The sequence below is a fragment of the Carettochelys insculpta genome, chromosome 13, assembly GCF_033958435.1.
Source record: "Carettochelys insculpta isolate YL-2023 chromosome 13, ASM3395843v1, whole genome shotgun sequence".
NCBI classification, from domain to species: domain Eukaryota; kingdom Metazoa; phylum Chordata; order Testudines; family Carettochelyidae; genus Carettochelys; species Carettochelys insculpta.
Window position 1 is genome coordinate 3,312,985 of NC_134149.1, and position 20,094 is coordinate 3,333,078.

General features: G+C 50.7%; 1 protein-coding gene across 4 annotated transcripts in view; it reads left to right on the top strand.

The window, feature by feature from the left end:
• Positions 1-20,094, top strand: part of DOCK11 (dedicator of cytokinesis 11) — a 136,004-nt gene that overhangs the window by 43,617 nt on the left and 72,293 nt on the right. For 3 of the 4 annotated variants that reach the window (XR_012647363.1, XM_075008070.1, XM_075008072.1), the window contains exons 10-26: positions 586-669; positions 2,976-3,110; positions 4,662-4,877; positions 5,600-5,722; positions 6,665-6,747; positions 8,312-8,434; positions 8,605-8,681; positions 9,678-9,862; positions 9,938-10,003; positions 10,442-10,534; positions 10,908-11,031; positions 11,667-11,788; positions 12,369-12,455; positions 13,983-14,072; positions 17,551-17,669; positions 19,591-19,660; positions 19,829-19,954. Coding sequence is in view for 3 of the 4 variants with exons in the window: in XM_075008070.1 (XP_074864171.1) it covers positions 586-669; positions 2,976-3,110; positions 4,662-4,877; positions 5,600-5,722; positions 6,665-6,747; positions 8,312-8,434; positions 8,605-8,681; positions 9,678-9,862; positions 9,938-10,003; positions 10,442-10,534; positions 10,908-11,031; positions 11,667-11,788; positions 12,369-12,455; positions 13,983-14,072; positions 17,551-17,669; positions 19,591-19,660; positions 19,829-19,954 (1,923 nt within the window). In the remaining variant the exon portion in view is untranslated. The remainder of the gene's footprint in view (positions 1-585; positions 670-2,975; positions 3,111-4,661; positions 4,878-5,599; positions 5,723-6,664; positions 6,748-8,311; positions 8,435-8,604; positions 8,682-9,677; positions 9,863-9,937; positions 10,004-10,441; positions 10,535-10,907; positions 11,032-11,666; positions 11,789-12,368; positions 12,456-13,982; positions 14,073-17,550; positions 17,670-19,590; positions 19,661-19,828; positions 19,955-20,094) is intronic. The other variant, XM_075008071.1, reaches the window with a different exon arrangement.

Below are 20,094 nucleotides of genomic sequence, written 5' to 3' on the forward strand. Positions count from 1 at the left end.
ACATTGAACATCCCAGACGAGGTGGCCTGCACTGGGTGTGGGGCCAGGAGAGAGGAAAGGGAGGTGCTAGTCTCACTGATCATGGTAAAAAGTGCATCCCAAGCCACAAAAGGTAATAAGTTCACGGAGGGGAGCGCATACTGCAAGGGACAGTGGGTGCATCTGGGGATGGGGGTGGGAGAAGAGATCCCCCAGATCTACCCCAGAGACTTGCAGTGCGGCTGGGGAGGAAGAAAGCTTGGCCTCCAAAGAGGGACCATATTGACAGCTCCGCTCTGTTTGGCAGGGAGGTGCCAGCATGTCTGGGCTGTGCTGGGTAGGCAAGCAGTTGGCATCTGGTAGCCAGCTGGCTGTGTAACCCAGAGTGACCCTGTCACTTAGCAAGGCCCCGATTCCTCTTGTTTCCTGGGGCTGAGTTCATTGGCGCGGCTGGGCGATTGCATAGTCTCAGTGTTCCTGGATCAGCACTGAACAATATCGATTGCTTTGCTTGTATTACATTTCGCATCCCTTCCTCCCAAAGACAAACACGTGCTTCTCTCTTGGCCTGTCTCCTCTGTAATGTCAATGCTCTGCTTGTCCTAGTATGGAAGAGAAACAGAACAGCTGAATAAACTGAGCAGGAACGACGGCCGACAAAACCTCTTTTCCTTCGATTCAGAAGTGCAGGTAATTCCTCCCCACATCCCCATTTAGAGGCTCTCAGGGTTCACGCATGCTTGAAAAGTCCATTTGGTGTCACCTCCCTTCCTGCCTGGGGTGGCTGCGGTCCCTATCGGCAGCAGTGGGACTTGTAAGTAGACAGCGAAATGACTTGTAGTCAAATCACCTCCACAGGTAAGGCAGATGAGATAAGCAGCAGGTGTCTTGGCTATGCCAGCCGCTCAGGTTCCTGGTGTCTCAGGGACTCAGTTGGAGACGCCAAAGCTCAGGGCACCTCTCTCGCCGAGGAAGTTTTCAGGGCTGCTAGCACACGGAAGCTACTGGACTACGCAGGCTGGTCCCTGTTGAAAGGTCTGCCAGCTGTAGTCTTTCCCCATGTCTCCTTCCCAAGGACTCCATCTGGTTCCATGATACACCTGAACTTTCTTGTGTGGACAGCTGACCCTTCTCTAACTAGGCTATTATAGGTAACACGTCTGTATGTTTCTACGTTTGTTCTTTACGAACTTCCAAGTTTTGGCCTTGGAAAAGTGGCAGGAATCCATCTCAATTCACGTGGGTAGGGAGGGGTTCCTAGGAACGCTGATACAAGCACACTGATAAGGAGCTCAGTATCTGTGGAATACGAAGAGCTGACTTCCCCCCATGCCTGTGTAGTGCAGCGGGTAGTTCTACAGGCAACATCTGCCTCTCCAACAAAATGATTTAAAATAGGTATTGAACTGGGCACACCAAGATCTGGATTGACAGGGGCACGAAGCTCTCCACAAAATGACAAAGGCATGGTGTGTTGGTAGGTTCGGCAAGGAAGCTAGCGACTCTTCTCAGTTACTGCGACCAGTGGTACGGAGCTGATGGTACACGTGTTATTGTTATTTAAATGAAATAAGCTGCTGCTATTAACATGACCATAGAAAAATGTTGCAGTTATTTTCTGGTTTCCGATTTATTGTAGCATTAGAGCCCAGGCGCGTGACAGTTCTGATTTAACAGGAAAAACGTACCGTCTCCCAAGAGTCTTTCTTGTACCAAACCAAACTTCCCCCTCGGCCTGTCTTCAGGCAGAGTGCACCAGGGTCTGTCTATCCCTTGCAGCAGCCATGAGGTTTGTTTTTAAAAATGGACTTTTGGCAACTCTCCAAAATGCTAGTCGTGTGAGTCCCAAGGGAGCATCAGCCCAATCTCACTGTGTGCCAGTACAGAACGTCCAAGATCTCTTCCTTTGCCCTGGGCTGTAACTGATCTCGTTAGGAACACAAAGAAGTCCGTTGATTCTGGTTCAGAGAAGACCCCCGGGTGTTCTGTGGCATGGTGCGCCAGCAGCTGCGGACATAGGTTCAGGTTTGTGGGTTTACACGCTTGTCAGGCTGAAGTTGGAGCCGCTCTGGGATTGCAGCGAGAGGGCTGAGAGAGGGCTGGGTCTCCTGTCTGCTCGAAAGCAATTAGATCATTGGAAGGGATGGAGTTTTCTAAAACAGGCGAATGCTTGCAGCCTGTATTTGCTTAAATTACTCATAGGGGGACGATAGTCCTCGTGGAACTCCACTGGCCTCTTCAGTAACTGGGGGTGGGAGACATGGTAGTATCTACATCACCCGTCAATAGACCATTCTTGTGATGTTCTGGATGAAGTCAATGACCTTGGCACACAGTAAGATAGGGCTGGTGAAGGAAGGAGGAGAAGGCTGTTCCCTGGCTGTAGGGGTTTGGCTAAACATTGTCTTCTCTGTTTCTTCCCATGCTGTGAAAGGCCCCTATGTAGCCTTACAGGCTGTGGAGGCAGGGACTGGATTCAGGATGGTTTGGGTTTTTTCTAACAAGTCTAAGTCAGTCAACCATTTTGGCCCATTTGAAAAAAAAAAAAAAGTCTTTCGGTTTGCAAGCTGTTGCCGGTTCTGGCAGTGCTGCCAGTGAACTGCCTGAACAATCTCCTAAAGCGCCAGAATCTTGCAAAATGGTAGAAGTGCTTTGAGCGTCACTGCCATTCATGTGTTGTTTTCACCTCCTTGTGATTGGACGTGCGGGTGGCTCCTCGGGGTTACGACAAAAAGGCTGAAAGCAGAACTGAAACCTTGTGGTGATGTAGTTCTCTGCGCCGTTCCAGCCAGACTGGTAAAAATCAATACAGAGTTACGAATTCCTCCCTGCATACGAGTGCCTAATGGGCACCAAAGGGGGTTCTCATTCTGTGCGTGTGCTGTAATTTTTGTCCCTTTCTTTTTGATCAGGGTAAAATACCAGTCGCTGTATTGTGATCCCTTTACTGTTTCTGACATTCCTGTTCTAAAGCAGCTGTATCGTTTCTTTTCCAGAGGCTGGACTTCTCTGGAATCGAGCCAGATGTCAGGCCCTTTGAGGAGAAGAGCAGCAGGCGCTTTTTGGTGAAATGTCATGATTTAACCTTCAACCTGCTGGCTCACGCCCACGCCGAGGGCCCCCCCACAAATGTATGCACTTTGACTGGCTGGTCTCGCTTTCCCCCTTGGAACGGTGCCTAGACATAACCCGGTACCATCCTGAGTTGTCTGTTGAGCAGTAGAGAGCTACCAGGGTGGAGCTGGGAAAAGAAAGAAGGCCCCGATTCTGCTCCTACAGGCCTATGGACTCTCACAAGGGATTGACTAGCACAGAGCTCATTGCTGGCCTGGGGTCTCAGTTTGCACCCATCACCGTGACAGTGTGTCATCACTCTGGGAGAGGGGGCTGGAGATGCGGGTGTGTAATGGAAACCTTGGGCCAGTGGGAACTGTAGGTTTTAGACTGCAGAATCAGGCCTGGAGAGGGCAGATGTCTCTCTCACTGGTCCATTCAGTGCCGGTTTGCAGGCTGCAGTCTGACCTTCACATGCCGGCTTTGTCTTCTGCAATCTTTCTGACCCAAAACAATGGGCTATTGGTGCTGCTTGTCAAGGCATGGAGCTGCAAAGCCCAGGCTGAGGTCCGAGGTAGTCACCTCGCTGTGGTACTCGCTTCGTGCAGGGCACGTGACAGAGAGAAGGGCTGCTGAACAGCCGTTAGTTTATGCTGGAAGATTTCTCTGCATGGCCCCGCCTGGTGTGACCAAGAACCATGGAGAGTGTCTTGCTAGAACACTAGTAAAGTCAGGCAGCTTGGGACCGAGTCCTTTGAACTTTGTGAGATGTGAAGTAACACGCAGAACAGCCACGTCCTTGGGCTCTGTGCGCAGTGCAGATCTCACAGCCGTGAGCTGTGCCACTCTCAGATCTGCCCGGTGCCCAGTGGAGGGAGCTCCTTGCTGGCCTAATGAAACCTATGCCCGTAAGTGGTGGTAACTGCTCTGCTGCCAGGATAGCGCTGCACACACCAGCGCTTCTGTTGGTGAAACTTTGCACGCTCCTGACCAGCAAAAGCTTTTACCGACAAAAATGCTAGTGTAAACTCAGCCTGACGCTGCACTTGCATCTGTTCTCACCCTAAGGTACGAAAGGCTCTTCCTGACCAATCAGCACCTTCATCTCCTCCCGACAGTCGTGTTCCACCCTTGCTCTTCTTTCTGTAGATTTACATCAGTGATTTTTTTTAAGTGGCACTGTTCACCTTTACTAGATAAAAACACAATGCGAGCTAGGCAAGTGGTCCTTTATGGGTTGCTAGGGGCAAATAAGCTACTGCTTATGTAACCCAAAGGCCCTGAGACCACAGGGAAAAGGAGAGTGAAGGCTTCTCTACAGTTGGCTTTTAGCTCATGCAGGAGAGGCTCATGGGTTTGTCTCCCAGGTTCAGTTCCACCTGCCGATGACCTGGGTCTGTTGGCTTTACACTGACAATTTTTCACAGTGAGATTCACCCTGCGTTGACGGCCTTCGCAGATTGTGAGTGGGGCAGTCTTGTGAAAGGGTGAATTTCATCATAAGGGTTGAAGTGCCACTCAAAGCAGCAGATGTCACACTTGTGTATGTGGCAATGGATTTCAAGTGCAGCTGGATGTCAGCACTGGCTCCATGCTTTTTTGACGAGAACATTCATTCCAATTCCCAGGTGGAGCCTTTTTTCATCAGCCTGGCATTATTTGATGTAAAAAACAATTGCAAGATTTCAGCCGACTTCCACGTGGACTTGAATCCTCCCTCAGTACGTGAAATGCTGCTGGATAGCCCCAGCCAAGCAGCAGGGGACGGTCACACCAACGGGGCTTTGGCCAGTGAGCACCTCATTCATGGAATTGCTGAATCTCAGCTGCGCTACATAAAGCAGGTGAGGAACTGGCTTGCTGCTTTCGTTCCTTGTTGTCCATGTCAGGAAAAAGCTGTGTGTTGTTGCAGCGCTTCGGAAAATTTGCAGCGTGGGAGTGATGAAGTGGAGAGCTGTAACGTCGAGGGGCCTTAGTCGTGTTCCAGACTCCATGCTCACTTAGTCATGTTCCTCTGTGCTATGTGCTGACAGACAGACAGTGCCTGAAAAGCTGGCCCGTGCTCCCAAGAGCACTATCCCAGTCCTCACCTGTGGCCTCTGGCACCTGAAAGATCACTGGGAGCCAAGACATCTCCTTCCGGAGGTGCATTTGACGCTCCCAGCCAATTAATTTAGCCCATAGGCTGTACCTTTTCTTTGAGTAGGAGGCAGGTTTTATTACCAAATCCCTTCCACCCAGCTCAGCATTCTGCTGGGAACCCAAATGTTTTGGGCTCACAGAAAGAGCCAATGAGTCGTTTAACCCTCCACATCCCTCCGCTAGCCCCTACCCCTGAAAAGTACTGAGTGCCTGTGCTTCCCAGTTGCCTCTCCCAGGTTTGGCCTTGCTCAGACCTTCAAAACCTACTGGAACCTGGCACGTGGCCCTAGAGCCACATCTGTAACAGACCTGTGCTGCAAGCCCAGGCAGTGAAGCTACCAGGCTCTGTTCTGATTGGAGCTGGAGGAGAGCGTCGCCGTGGGAGCAGTAATGGCCTCTGACTGTGCTGTTCATTTCCTTTCAGGGAGTTTTCTCCGTGGCAAACCCCCATGTGGAGATCTTTCTTGTTGCCCGTCTGGAGAAGGTGTTACAGGGCAGCATTACGCACTGTGCTGATCCGTACATCAAGAACTCTGACCCGGGGAAGGTACTAGATAACTTTATGCATGGAAAGATCTCCTAAAGGGTGCTGCAGGGTGCTCCTCTGATAACCTGGACCTGGCTAATGGCTTGGGATGGTCTTAAAAACAAGAAAAGACAGAAGTAGTGTTATTTCTCGTCCATTTTGGCAAACCTTGGGCTTTTCCTGCCCTTGGTGTTTCTGGCCCAGCTGCAGGGCTGATGTCTGCTCTGCTCTCAGAACAGATTTTTCAGATTACATAATTATTTGCCCAGCAACGTAGAACCATGTGGGACCTGATGCTGCATCAGTCTAAACTGGGTGTGGAGCTGTTCTGTCCAAGAGAGATTCAGCTCTGTGCACAACCCGCTGCCTCTGGTTGCCCCTGGGTTTGCTCCTGCAGCTATTTTTTAATGCAGATGGTTCCTGCACTGCAGTGTGTGGGGCTCAGAACTATGCAGAACATGACCTACCTGAGCGCCACGCCTTCTCTGAACACAGCTCCACCTCCTGGTCTTCTGATAGGGGTGCACAGGGAATGTTTCGCTAGCCAAAAGGCAGCAGGATTTGGGGGCCCTCTAGTGGTAGCTGCTGTGAGTTGTGTGTATTCCAGCTGGATACACAACTGAATTTAGTGCGAAGAGTCTTGCTGACTTCAGAGGTTGTGGGAAGTGGGTATCTCTGTGCTCCCCCTGCATACCACATAGAAGGGTGCAGGGTTGCTGGAGTCGAATTGGAAACTGATAACTGGAAGCACAGTTGCACCCTAGCAGGCTTGCCAGTCTCATGCAGCAGTGCAATAGAAGTGATGTGAAGTCATCCTTGGTCTCAGCTCTGACTTGTTACCTGGCTGTGCGTTGCTGCAAGTTTGAGCTCTTTCTTTCCCTCGAATGGTCACGTTGCACTTCCTGTCCTATGAAGCGTGACCCCGTTGTCACCTTGTTGGTTCTCTCTCTCGTTTGTTTGCAGACTGCCCAGAAGGTCCACAAGTTGGCTAAACAGGTGTGTAGCCGGCTAGGGCGGTACAGAATGCCCTTCGCTTGGGCTGCCAGGTGGGTTGGCTTGAAATCCTCACGTCCCGCTGAGGCTGTTGTTGCCTGTGCTGTTGGTAAATTGGGCCATGTGTCTCAGAGGCTGCATGACTGCAATGGAGGGTGGAATTTGTGCTGCAAATTGTTTTGCCGAGCCAGAGTCAGAACAGGAGAGATTCTAAAATAAAGCAGTGTTCTGGGGAAGGATGTAGATGGAGCTGGTAGAACTGTGGAACTTGCGGTGTGGTGGGAAATGGCACCTTTTTGAAATTTGTTTTTTGTCCCATATCAGAACAAAAATAATAGAAATTTCCCGGAAGAGAGAATTCCTGTCCAAGTTCTGTTTTGGAACACTTTCGTTTTGGGATTCTGGAATTCCATTTTGATCTTTTTTCCAGTTTTTTATTTGTTTTGCATTTTGGCATAACTTGATTGTAGTAGTAGCTTCCGACAGTTCATTGTTACACATGGAAGACGCTTGGATCAGGAAAAGAAAAAGTTTCCAGCATGGCTACACCCTGTCTGCTCTCGTGCTTTTTAAAATAAAATGGAACGGTTCTGCTCTTGGAGGGAGGGCTGAAGGTCCTAGTCCTGCGCCTGGTGTGCATGAGCAGTTCTTGCAGCTTCGGTGGGACTGCACAGGTGACCAGGGCTGCAGGAGGCTTGGGAGACAGGGGGCAGGAGAGGGTATAAGAGAAGAGTTGGGTGTAGCTCTAGGTGAGAAGAAGGGGCAGGGGCAGGAGCAGGAGCAGGGTGGGGTCCAGGTAGGAGGGGTGTGTAAAGTTTGGAGTCAGGTGTCTGGAAGGGTGGGGGCAGGAGCAGGGTGTGGGTGGGGAGAGGGTGGGAGGGAGCTGGGTGACGAGGGTACACTTACATTTGCAGCACACCTGGACACGCACAGCTCTATGCCCTCTCCCTGCCCTCCCGTGCCCCACTCCCAGGCACCACGCTCTGCTGCGCTGGCTGATTCCAATCCCAGCTGGGAGAACAGCAGCGACCGGCAGCAGACACTGGAGCTGTCTCCTGCCCCCAGCCCTGGCCCGTGGCTTGCCTGGTCTGGCCTGCCAGGCTCGGGGCTCCAAACCCTCCATCCCACTGCGGGCTGCATCCTATGGAAGGGAGCCCCAGGCCTCAGGGTCCAGATCCAGTTGCCGGGGGTTCCCCATTTTTGTCCTAAACCAAGATGGCCATGACTGTTACATGTCAGCTTGGCCGGTGGCTTGGTACATCCACGGAGGTTCCTGCGCAGTGATTTGGTAGCGCAGGGTCATGCTGAAGAGCTTCCAGACTGGCTGGAGGCTGTTGAGCAGAGAGCCTGCCCAAATCCCAGGCACCAGCTGTGTGCTGGGTTGTGTGTGTTTGTCGTGTAGACCTGGCATGTGTGGTTTGCACAGGAGCGACTCCTACCCTGTGAACTGGTCCAAGCCCACTGACATCAGTGAAAAGATTCAGGTGGGCGTTGGGTCTCTCCCTTCTCCATGTGCTTGTTGATAGCAGGGCAGAGCAAGTCACAGACTGGTGTGGGTAGCCATTCTGCTCCCTGGCTGTCATCCCTGGGAAACAGGATCGCTTTTGCTTTTTGCAGGCCAGTTTTCAAAGACTCTCAGGGCACGCTGGATCTCGATGGGAAATTCTCTCCACTCTATAAACAAGAGAGCAGCAAACTCTCTAGCGAGGACCTTCTGAAGCTGCTAGCAGAGTACAAGAAGTGAGTGTACAGAAGCGGTGTAGCAGCTCTCGGGCATGTGAATAGTCTTTAAACTAGAATGTGTGGATGCAAGACTGTTTCTAAACCACCCAGAGAAGATCAGATATTTGGGGCTCATTTGTTTGGTGCTTGAATTATCAAGATTTCTAAGTTCTTGCTTTCTAATGCAGGCCAGAGAAAACAAAACTCCAGGTTATCCCAGGCCACTTAAATATTACCGTCGAGTGCATCCCTCTGGAATTCTCAAGTAAGAAACGCACATCCAAAAGTAAATATTAACTGTGCTAACTATCCTGCTAACATTTTAGTACATGTTTTTCTGTGCTGTGGGTGAGGAGTATCTGGAATTTACTGTTAAATAATGAGCAATTAATGTTATGAAACTTACAACTGAAATTCTTTTTTGATGGCTATGGTAGAGAAATGTAAAGGGCTTCTCTTGAGGAACATACCTGTGCACTTTTGTTTTCAAGTTTTAGGAAACCTGCAGCTCTAGCTGCTTTGCTCTAAGGGTGATGAAACAGCTTAACTCTTGCATAGCACTTCTCCTGAGGTTAATATCATTGTGCTCCCTTCACAGAAAAGGAAACACAGATGAATCACAGGGAGTGAAGTGATTTGCCCAGGGTCATCCAGCTGGACAGTAGCCATTCGAGGAATACGCAGATCTAGGTTTTCTGAGTCTCAGCCTGATGTTCTAACCACTTGCCAAGCTGCCTCTGTGGTGTTTTTTTTTTTTTTTTTTTGTCTTTGTGTTTAAAAACCACCTCAGTCACATTAAGATAAAGATAATTGGAGACAAATCCTTCCCCTAAATACATATTCAGAATTCTCGTACATGAAGGCATGTAACAGAAGTAGTAGTGAGGCTGGTTGTAAGTGTAAAAAACAAAACAAACAACAACCTTTCCACCTGTCAGGAGTGAGGTGGTTTGGTGAAAGCCAGAACTGAATTCTTAAAATGCTGCCTTAGTAATGGGCCAAATTCTCACCACTCACCCAGGTGTAAATCCATCGAAGAGGCTGTTGTCATGTCACCGACCAGAGAAGTTGGCCCAGTATCATGAAACAGAGAAGAGCCACATTCTGCTCTAGGGCACACGCACATAGGTCTCTGACTACCATGTGAACCCCGTACGTGATGGCAAAGGTGGAATTTCAAGTGGGAAGTGGCATGTTGCATTTACCATCTTTCCCATGTTTGTCAGACACCTGCTTATCTCAGTGTATCCTCCCTTTTCAGACTGTGTCACTGCCTCTTACATACCTATAAAGCCTTTTGAAAAGGACCACAAGAACATCACCCTGGAGGTGGAAGAGTTTGTCCCGGAAGTGGCGAAATACTGTTACCCTTTCACTGTTTACAAAAATCATCTCTATGTGTACCCCTTGCATTTGAAATACGACAGCCAGAAAACATTTGCAAAGGTGAGTCACAGGGAATGCAGGCTGCTCTGACAATCCGCAGCTTGCTTCTTACTGCCCCATTCTTCCTAATTCCAGGCAAGGAATATTGCGATCTGCGTGCAGTTCAAGGACTCGGATGAAGCTGATGCCCAAGCTTTGAAGGTTGGCTTAAAATCCATTTTTGAAACAGTTAATATGTGTATAGAATTGGGCACTTCATTAGGTCAATATGGCGTAGCACTGTCTCCATAAGAGTGGCCATGCTGGGTCAGACCAAAGGTCCGTCTGGCCCAGTATCCTGTTTGCCGACAGTGGCACTGCCAGCTGCCCCAGAGGGAATGAGCAGAACAGGGAATTGTCAAGTGATCCATCCCCTGTCACCCGTTCCCAGTGTCTGGCAAACAGAGAGTAGAGACACCATCCCTGCCCATCATGGCTAGTAGTCACGGATGGACTTATTCTCAAATGGTCTCTCCAAGCTGAAGAAGAGAATCCAGAAAAATGTCCTTTTTGTCCCACTTCCAATGTATTCCATCATGTGCTTGACCTTTATGGGTAACAGCTGCATTTGATTCAATGCATTATTTGCCTTTGTTCCAGTGTATCTATGGCAAACCTGGAGGACCCATCTTGACAACAGCTGCTTATGCTATTGTGCTGCATCATCACCAAAGTCCAGAATTCTACGATGAGGTAAAAACTTGCGTCACGAACAGCGGCAGGAAGCCTTTCATGGGCTTACCAAGCCATTGAGAGGTTTAGCGCCCCTCTCTGGAGGGCTGGATGTGGAAGTATGGGGAAAATAATGACTGGCCAAATCACTCAGTGATTTTCAATTTTAATATCGGGTTGTTTTCTGGTCTCTTGCTTTCCTGGTACACTGGAGGTCACGGTCGCAATATATAAATAAAACACCAGTGGGATGAAACTGTTACTCGGTGCAGTTCTAAGATGTGTAGAAATATCTGCAGTGTCATGCAAGACTCTGAAAATGACAGTAAAACTTCAGCACTCACAACGTAAGCTGACAATTAATCCAGTCTCATCTGTCGTGGTATCATTTTAGATTAAAATTGAGCTTCCAATTCACCTCCACCAAAAGCACCATTTGCTTTTCACCTTCTATCATGTCAGCTGTGAAATTAACACCAAGGCGTCAATGAAAAAACAGGACTCCATTGAAACACCAGGTATGTCTGTGGCTTGAATTGCAGCCATTAAAAGGTAAGACTTGGCAGCCGGAACAATGAGAAAACGCTGTGATTTGAGGTGCTAGGCTGTTTTCATCTCCTTATGAACAAATCATGCACGCATCCCCTCCTACGGGAGGCAACACGAGGGGTTAGCGCCTACTAGAATACAAATGACTGTCTGTCTCCTGCAAATTCTTCTGCATAGTCTCACCTTTACTCGTGTTAGAACTCCCACTGACATCAGTGGGACGGTCCATGGGAGTAAAGCGGTCGGTTGGTGCAGGATCAGGGCATATGCATAACTTGTCTCATTGAAACCTGATGGAAGGGGGCACCAAGGTTGACAGTCCTCCTTCGAGCAAAGCCCCAAGGGGGAAGTTAAGCCAGCACAAAGGCTGTTTGCCTTGTGGCCCCGCTGATGGACTCAGTGCTGTGTCCTCATGGCTGAATTTCAGCCCTTGACTCTGCAGTGGGGCTTTTAGGGGAGCCAGGCAGGCGGAGGCCAGTTCCTGCTCTCTGGGTTGATGTCCCTGGGGGTGAGCTGTGGCCACAGCTCCGAGTCTCATGCGAAACTGTGCTGAACACACACCGCTGCAAGTGCATTAACCTCTGCTTATTGGCTCTTTCCCCAGTGGGATTTGCCTGGCTCCCTTTGCTGAAGGATGGTCGAATTATCACCTTTGAGCAGCATTTATCTGTTTCGGCCAGTCTTCCGCCCGGCTACCTGAGCCCTGGAGACACGGAGTCACGCAGGGTAGGAAGAGCCTCTGAAATGCATTTCGCCTCAGAGCGAGGAGGAGAAAGCGGCAGCGGTTACCAAGTCAGGCCTTGGGTTTGCCTTGGCACCACAGACCTTCCTGTCCGCACCTGTCCACCCAGACTGTCCAGTTTGCACCATCAGCACCCCAGTGCAGTGGTCAAAGGCCCCTAGTGCGCTGGCGCTTTACTGCTGGGGCGCTAGACAAAGCAGGCTTTGTGGGTGTGGGGGGCGTGGGTGGGTCAGGAGGTGTCATGTGCTACATCCGTTTCTCGGGCTGGGCCTTCACTTCATGCTCCTGGGAGGTGACTCCCCAGCGCAGTGTGGAGAGGGCAGTTGTGTGTGGCGCGCAGCCAGCGGGTGTGGTGTTACGTGGGTCCGGTGCAACAGGCTGGGAACAGACCAGTGCCCTCTGGGTTGGAGGCAGGTGCTGTGCTCCACGCAAAACCCTTATCATCAGGCTTGGTGCAGGCATCGAGCATTTCGTTGCAGGGCTGGAGACAGGTCCAGCTGCACAAAGCCTCGTTCTCATCCACCAATGACAGCAGCCAAGTAGCCGAATGTTCTCTGTTCGCAGCAGCCTGGCGTTGATGTTAAATGGGTCGATGGAGCAAAGCTGCTGTTTAAGATCAAAATCCACTTGGAGTCCACCATTTACACCCAGGTAAACCAACACTCGTTCCTCACCAGCAGCGTAGTGGGAGCAAACACTTGCAGCAAGCGGTGTGGAGGGTGTGCACTCAGGCGATTGGAACTGCTCGGTGTTGCCTACTGGGTTTGGTGTGCTGGGAAAGGGATTAGTGCTCTGCAGAATGAAGCCGAGAGAGGCTGGGTAATAAGATTGGGCCTTCAGGTTGGAGCTGGCTTTGCCACGGCTGAGGGAGCTGTGGAGCCTCCTGAGTCGTTCAGCAGGTGGGAAAAGGGGCCTTTCCTGCAGACACATTGGAGTTCTCATCCCAAGAAGAAAGCTTTTCGGGTTTTGAGAGAGCCAAGCTTCTCCCCAGACTGTGCTTCCCCCATTGAGTCGCGAGCCCCGTCTTTCTTATAAATGCAGTTTAGAGGGAAAATTTTCCCCAACCTGCTGAGTAGGTCAGACTCACGATGATCTGTTTTGCAACCCTGGGGCATGACCTGAGACCCTGGCTCTGGCTGGTGGACTGTTCTGGGAGCCCGGCTGTGTGACTGAGTCATCGTGCACTGTACCTGTACGGGGTGGGCTGTAGCATAGATGTCGACTTCAGTCTTAGAAGGGGTTTTCTGTCGGTCCAGAACTCCACCTCCCCATGTGAGGGCAGTGTTCTCCCATTGACTGAGCTATGTCCACACCGGTAGTTAAGGAGCAGAGCTGTGGCCTGGGGTGGGGATTTTTGCATAACTCTGGGTGCTGCAGCTCTGCCAGGCTAAGATTTCTAAGGGTCCGTTGAGCCTGAGCATGCGGCTGCGTCATTTTAACATCGGAGGGGCAGCCGTCTTAGTCTGGATCTGTAACAGCAGCGAAGGGTCCTGTGGCAGCTTATAGACTAACAGAAAAGTTTTGAGCATGAGCTTTCGTGAGCCCAGACTCACTTCATCAGATGCTGGTCTTGGAAATCATTTTAACATGTGCTTTTCATGCCTTCAGTGATGCTTAAGCAGTCTGCTCGTAATTGTGTGGTAGTGTTGGTAGCAACAATGCAGGCCCAGCTATGCTGTATCCTTCACACCAGCTTCAGAGGGGCACAGCAAGGCTTTTTCAAATATCTGGAGCTAGGAGGAGAAAATGTCTACCCCACCCTCAGTGATGGGAACTGGAAGAAGGGGCAGGAGGAGGCTGGAGCTGGCCAGAAAGAGACTCACGCCACAGTTGGTTCAGCCCCACCGAGGCAGCTGTTCTGTGCTGGATGCTGAAATGAACAGCGTGCCAGAGGACTCGCTTGAAGAGGATGGTTATGTGGTCACGTTTCTGGGGTCACACGAAAAGGCAGGGAGCAGTGCTCCGGCCAGGCTGTGGCCAAAGGAACTGGGAGTTAGAGAGGCCCTTGTTGTGCCCTGAGCCACTCCTGCCGGGGCTGAGATCGGGGTTCTCCACACACGAGGCATTGCTATATGGGGAGAGAGGTGGCTTTGCTGCAATGGGAAATGTGCATAGGAAGGCCTGACCAACGCCGAGGGTGATTCACTGAATGTTGTTTGGTTTCAACTCTCTTGTTAGGATTTGCACCTGCACAATTTCTTCCAGTACTGCCAGCTGGTTCAGGCGGGAGCTAAAGAGGTGCCCTGCGAGCTTGTTAAATATCTAAAGGTGAGCAGTGTCTTTCCCTGGCCCTTTTTACGGCCCGTCAGCGGCTTTTCCACCCACTCAGTTTCAACTAAGTATTCCCTGTGGACCGTGGAGACAGGGCTTTAAGTGCTCAGGTGGGACGGCAGTCAAGGTATTGATCTTAGTAAGGCTTTGTGGTGTGCGCACCAGTACCACAGAGTCACAGCGCCAGAGCCAAGGGAGTAAACAGCTGGTCACTGGCATTTCACCCAAAGCTTGTCCCCAGTTACTATAACAATGATGCACTGGTGCTGTGAAGGACGCGCGTGTGGTTTTGGTCGCAGTGTGCATGGCAGGCACTGCAAGCTCGTTGTCGTGCCAGCGCGGATGTGCACCTGCTGGCTGTATTTAAATGAAATAGCAAGATGCTGGAGAGAGAACATTCGCCAAAAGCAAGGGGCTGCTGGTTTGGAGTCACGCCTGTCGTTCCCAGGTTTCCTGGCAGTACCTCCCCTTTTCCGGCTTCCGCTTCCGCTCCCGCTCCCACTCTGCCCTGTCTCCAGACTGCACACGCCTAGGGGCAGGGACCTGCGAGCTGTAAAGTGGCGGGTGTCCCATGGTGCAGGACTGATCATTGGTTTTGCTCAGTTCTCTGGCGCACGCTGCAACAGCAGGGTCTGTCCTTAGTCCCGTGCAAGAAAGGCCCTCCTCTCTACACCCCTTACAGTCTGCCCCTGCCCCTGGGGGTGTTGGCAAGAGTCTGCTCTTGGCTACAATGGGAAGAATGAGTAGTGGGTCATCCATCCTTGAGATTCTGAACCATGTGTGTTAAAATAGAAGGCCCTGCTTCCCCCGAGCGAATGGTCCAGTGTCTGCACTCTCCCAAGTGTTCTCTCCTCTCTTGTGAGCGGATTTGCTCAGAAATTCTCCTCCCTGTTTTCCCTTTGGTTTGGATTTGTACGAGGGTGTGAATGCAGTGGTGTTTGTGCAGCTTCTGAGTACCCTCTAGTGGTAAAGGCCCCAAAGGCCCCTTCGGATGAGAATGTTCCCCAGCAGTTTCTATAATGCTTTTGACTGGCAGGTGTCACAGGCTCGTAAGTCAGAGAACGTTCCCTGATCTCCCAGGTGGGTTTGCTCCTTTGAACCTAGCTGGCACCAATGATTTCCCCACTTGTGGTGGTGGTTTCCATCACGCCTGTGTTCTGTGCTGCGGAAGATACTGGTGTTGCTCTTGGATTAGCATAATCTCTTATTTTCAAGGATTTATAATTTGAGTGCAGCAATTTCCTCCCCCGCCCCCCCCGCCCCCAACCTAAAATTTGGTCCCTGAGGCCAATGGCTCAGAACTGAATTTCAGTTTTAAAGGAGCGCCCCAGTCCTCATGGGGGAGAGTTGTCACACTGAAATCTGAAGGCTGGATGTAGGATCAGGCCCACATTTTTATAAATGGTAACTTCTGAATATGAGGAAAACTTTCTGTTCACTCTGGCTGTGTCTACACGTGCCCCAAACTTCGAAATGGCCATGGAAATGGCCATTTCGAAGTTTACTAATGAAGCGCTGACATGCATATTCAGCGCTTCATTAGCATGCGGGCGGCAGCGGCGCTTCGAAATTGACGAGCCTTGCCGCCGCGCGGCGCGTCCAGACGGGGCTCCTTTTCGAAAGGACGCCACCTTCTTCGAAGTCCCCTTATTCCCATGAGCTCACGGGAATAACGGGACTTCGAAGAAGGTGGCGTCCTTTCGAAAAGGAGCCCCGTCTGGACGCGCCGCACGGCGGCAAGGCTCGTCAATTTCGAAGCGCCGCTGCCGCCCGCATGCTAATGAAGCGCTGAATATGCATGTCAGCGCTTTATTAGTAAACTTCGAAATGGCCATTTGCATGGCCATTTCGAAGTTTGGGGCACGTGTAGACGTAGCCTCTGTCTGATAGCTTTGATTGCAAGTTGTATTCAAGTGTGATTCTGTAGCAAAGGGGCAGATATTTCAGCATTCAAAATCATTGGGTATATTTCATAGAATCATAGGGCTGGAAGGAACCTCAGGAGGTCATCTAGTCCAGCCTCCTGCTTCAAGCAGGATCAACCCCCCTAAATCATCCCAGCCAGGACCTTGTCAAGCCGGGACTTAAAAACCTCCAGGGATGGAGAATCCACCACCTCTGTAGACAACGCATTCCAGTGCTTCACTACCCTCCTGGTGAAGTAGACTTTCCTAATATCCAACCTACTCCTCTTCTTCTGTAACTTCGTACCATTGCTCCTTGTTCTGCTATCTGACACCACTGAGAACAGTTTCTCACCATCCTCTTTAGCGCTCCCCTTCAGAAAGTTGAAGGCTGCTATTAAATCACCCCTCAGTCTTCTCTTCTGTAAACTAAATAAGCCCAAATCCTTCAACTTCTCCTCGTAAGTCATGTGCTCCAGCCCCTTAATCATTTTTGTTGCCCTCTGCTGAATCTGCTCCAGCACATCCACATCCTTTTTATACTGGGAGGCCTCATACTGGACACAATATTCCAGATGCGGCCTCACCAGTGCCGAAGAGAGGGGAACAACAACCTCTCTAGATCTGCTCAAAATGCTCCTCCTAATGCACCCTGGTATGCTATTAGCTCTCTTGGCTGCAAGGGCATACTGTTTACTCATATCCATCCTTTCATCACTAATAAACCCTAGGTCCCTTTCCCCTGTACTGCTTAGCCAGTCTGTCCCATGGATCTGAGAATTATTTTAAGAAATAAAAAATAATCACATCTTTAATAATAATGGTGAACACTTAAATAGTAGTTTTGATATTCAAAACACTTTACAAATGTAATCTAATGAAGCCTCAGCCCCCTGAGATAGGCAAGTAGCAGTTGTTCGGCCTGTTTCACAGATGGGGGAACTGAGACATAGATGTCCTGTTGCCAAGGTCATAGAGGGAGTCAGTGCTCAGTGTCAGATTCAGGGCTTAATGCCTCTGAAAATGAGGCCACCTTTACTTAGTTGCGTAAATGAGGTCTTAAGCCTGGAGAATGGTTGAGTGAGATCAGTTAATATTTAAACTCACAGGGTTAAACTTCCCAAAGCTCCAAAGTCCCATGTTCAAATGTACACCTGGGCAAGGGGGAGGCTGAGATCAATGCACATCATTGGAAGTTAATCAGTGAAGTTCCAGAGCCGCTTCTGAAAGTTTTCCCCTGTTTGCAAAAAGAAAGTTGGGATCAAAACTTCAGCTGTAACCTTGGGGATGGGTTGGGCCTTGTGGAGCAAGCATGTGACTTCTTGTAAAGGCAACTGAATTGTTTCAAGATAACGCTCGCTGGCTGTCAGAGCAATATGCAGGAGCCCTGGTAGTAATTTAGGCGCCCCAGGGTAAAGAGCTGGCTGAGTAATTCTAAACACGCCTTCTTGTTTGCAAACTGGGAAGCCCATGCCTGAACTAGTGCAAAAATTTCTGTGCAAAGCGTAAACACTTGGCAACATCTGCCCCATGCAAGGCTAAAATCTGTGTGTTCTGTATGTTTGTTCTAGTGTTTGCACGCCATGGAGATTCAAGTGATGATACAGTTTCTACCAGTGATTCTTACGCAGCTGTTCAGAGTCCTCACAACTGTAACCCAAGAGGATGAAGTAGCTGTCAACTGCACCATGTAAGCCTCTGCTAACCAATGCTGCTTGCTTCTGTTATAAATATGAAGCTGTAATTCAGCTTTTTTCCAAAGGAGTCCTCATATTCCATCACCAAAAAAAACCCAAAACTTGGCACCCTCCCCACCTCCAACCAACAGATCTGTTCAAGGCATTACAGATCTCCACAAACAGCGTCAGGGTCATCTTGCCTTTGTTAGAAGGTGTTTGGAAATAAAATTGGAAATCTGGGGAATTTTTCCCTCTTCCGTTATTTTACTTCTTGGCTTCAAAACCCTGTTTGTGGGCAGCCAGGTGGTTGCTGGGCTAAACTGGGTTGGGTTTGCTTAGTAAATGGTCCTGTTGGGAACAGGAGAAGATGCTACTCCACGTGAGTAAAGGTTGCAGACATTGATGCTAATTTTCTTGGGGACCTTGACATTGTCTGAGTGAGGCTGGAGTTGCTCATCTACTCTGAGCTCTCCCTTCCCACCAGATCCTGGAGCTTGGATTAGAAACTGAGCATCATCAAGTATTGTTAAAAATGGTGCATGTAGCACCAGCTGGGACATAGGTGGTCAAGGCTTGCGATCCAAGGAGGGGTCAGGAGCTGGGAAAACAGAGCCGAGCGCGAGAGCCAGAGTCCAAGGCTGATGGCCAAAGCCCAGAGTCTAGTTTGGGGGCTGGAGCTGGAGTTGGAAGAAGAGGGGAGGTGTAGGGGCTGCTCCGGGCAGAAGGAGCAAGGCAGGGATGCAGGGTACAAGAGTCAGGCAAGGCTGGACATCGGGTCCAATGCTGCAGCCAGCCAGGAGCCTGCTGATTGTGTAGCCAATTGCCTGGCTCTCTTTCTGGCTTGAGTAGCGCAGCTGGGCCACTTGGCTACGTCGGTCAGGACTCCTGTGGGTGGTGCCTTTGGTGGTGGGACTAGGGTTCCAGTGGCTGCTAGTAAATTCCTGGATGGTTGCTGGGAAACAAGGGTGGCCTAGGGCTCTGGGGGACCCAAGTTCAAGACCCAAGGAGCCTCATGCTGAACACGCCTGGTGCTGCGCAGCCGCACAGGACATCTTGCTCCCCTCAGCGCAGCGCGTACCATCAGCAGGGCCAAGAGTAGTTCAGGAGGAAAGGCTCCGGAGGTGATGGGAAAGGGTTCCTGGCGGAAGGGTTTGGAGGAGAAGATGCAGCATCCGGATGTGAGAGGGTAGGTGCTGGCTGGCTGGCACCTGCTAATGACTCTGCTGGGTTGATCTGGATTTTGAGAAACCCCAGCCCCGACGGCGTGGTTCCTGCATGCTCCCAGCTCTCCTGTGTAACTGGCTTTTCATGGAGTTCGCAAACTCCTCTGCAGTGCTCATGAGCCCAACATTGCAGCTCTCGGCAAGCAGGTGAGAGCCACAGGGCTGCTGGTTAGGCTGCCGAGCTCCCTTGCCCCACCTGAGAGGAAACCCCAGGCCTCGCAGCAGCTAGTGAAGTTACTTTTTAAAACACATTTTGCACCTGGTAATTTAAATGACTGGTGAAAGTAGGTAAATAAAGTGGTGTGTTAAACCCCTCCTGGGGCTGGTTGGCTTCTCACACTGTTACACGCTGGTGCAGCACCGTGTCAGAGGCTCAGGCCTTACACCAGGCAAATCAGGCCCGTGGATTTTAACCAGACCTGCAGGCTTGCACCCCTTGTGGGGAGAGGGCAGGGTGGCTGCTTCCTGCTCTACCCCATCTCATGCACGCACTGGTGTTTGAGGGGACTCGGTCGGGCTAGAATGCCTTTGGGGTGAGCCTCTTCCACAGCCAGGAAACCTGGCTGATCCCACCTGGCAGTGACGGGCTATTGGGCTGCTGTTGCCTTTGAGCCAGAGCCCAGGTGTTCTTGGCTCACACACTGGATGAGCTAACCCTGGTGTATCCCTGAGGTGCTCTGTGTGAGTTTGTGTTCGGTTTGTTTTGTAGGATTCTTCTCCATATTGTGTCCAAGTGCCATGAAGAAGGACTAGATCATTACTTACGATCCTTCATAAAGGTCAGTCCGAGCCTAAGAATGGCCAGACTGGGTCAGACCAAAGGTCCCAGTAGCCCAGCCTCCTGGTGCCCCAGAGACAGTGATCAGACGGAGGACGCTCTGGTCTGGTACGTTCCTCGCTGTGAGCAGGAGCCTCACTGGCCTGATGATATCCCTGTTCCTTTGTAGTACGTCTTCCGAACAGAGAAACCCAGCACCCCGCAGGCGAAGACCACTCACAGAATCCTGGCCACCACAATGGCCACAGTGCTGAAGCAGTCAGCAGATTTTCTAGCCATCAATAAGCTGCTGAAGGTAAAGGGGTCACTGGCACACAGTCAGAGCAGAAAGTGGGAAAGGCTCTGTTACATGCCCCAGCCACTTCCCTCTCCCCATAGCCTCAGGATCAGAGCCTCACGTAATCTGTTGCCAGGTCCCCCTCCCAGCAGACCCTG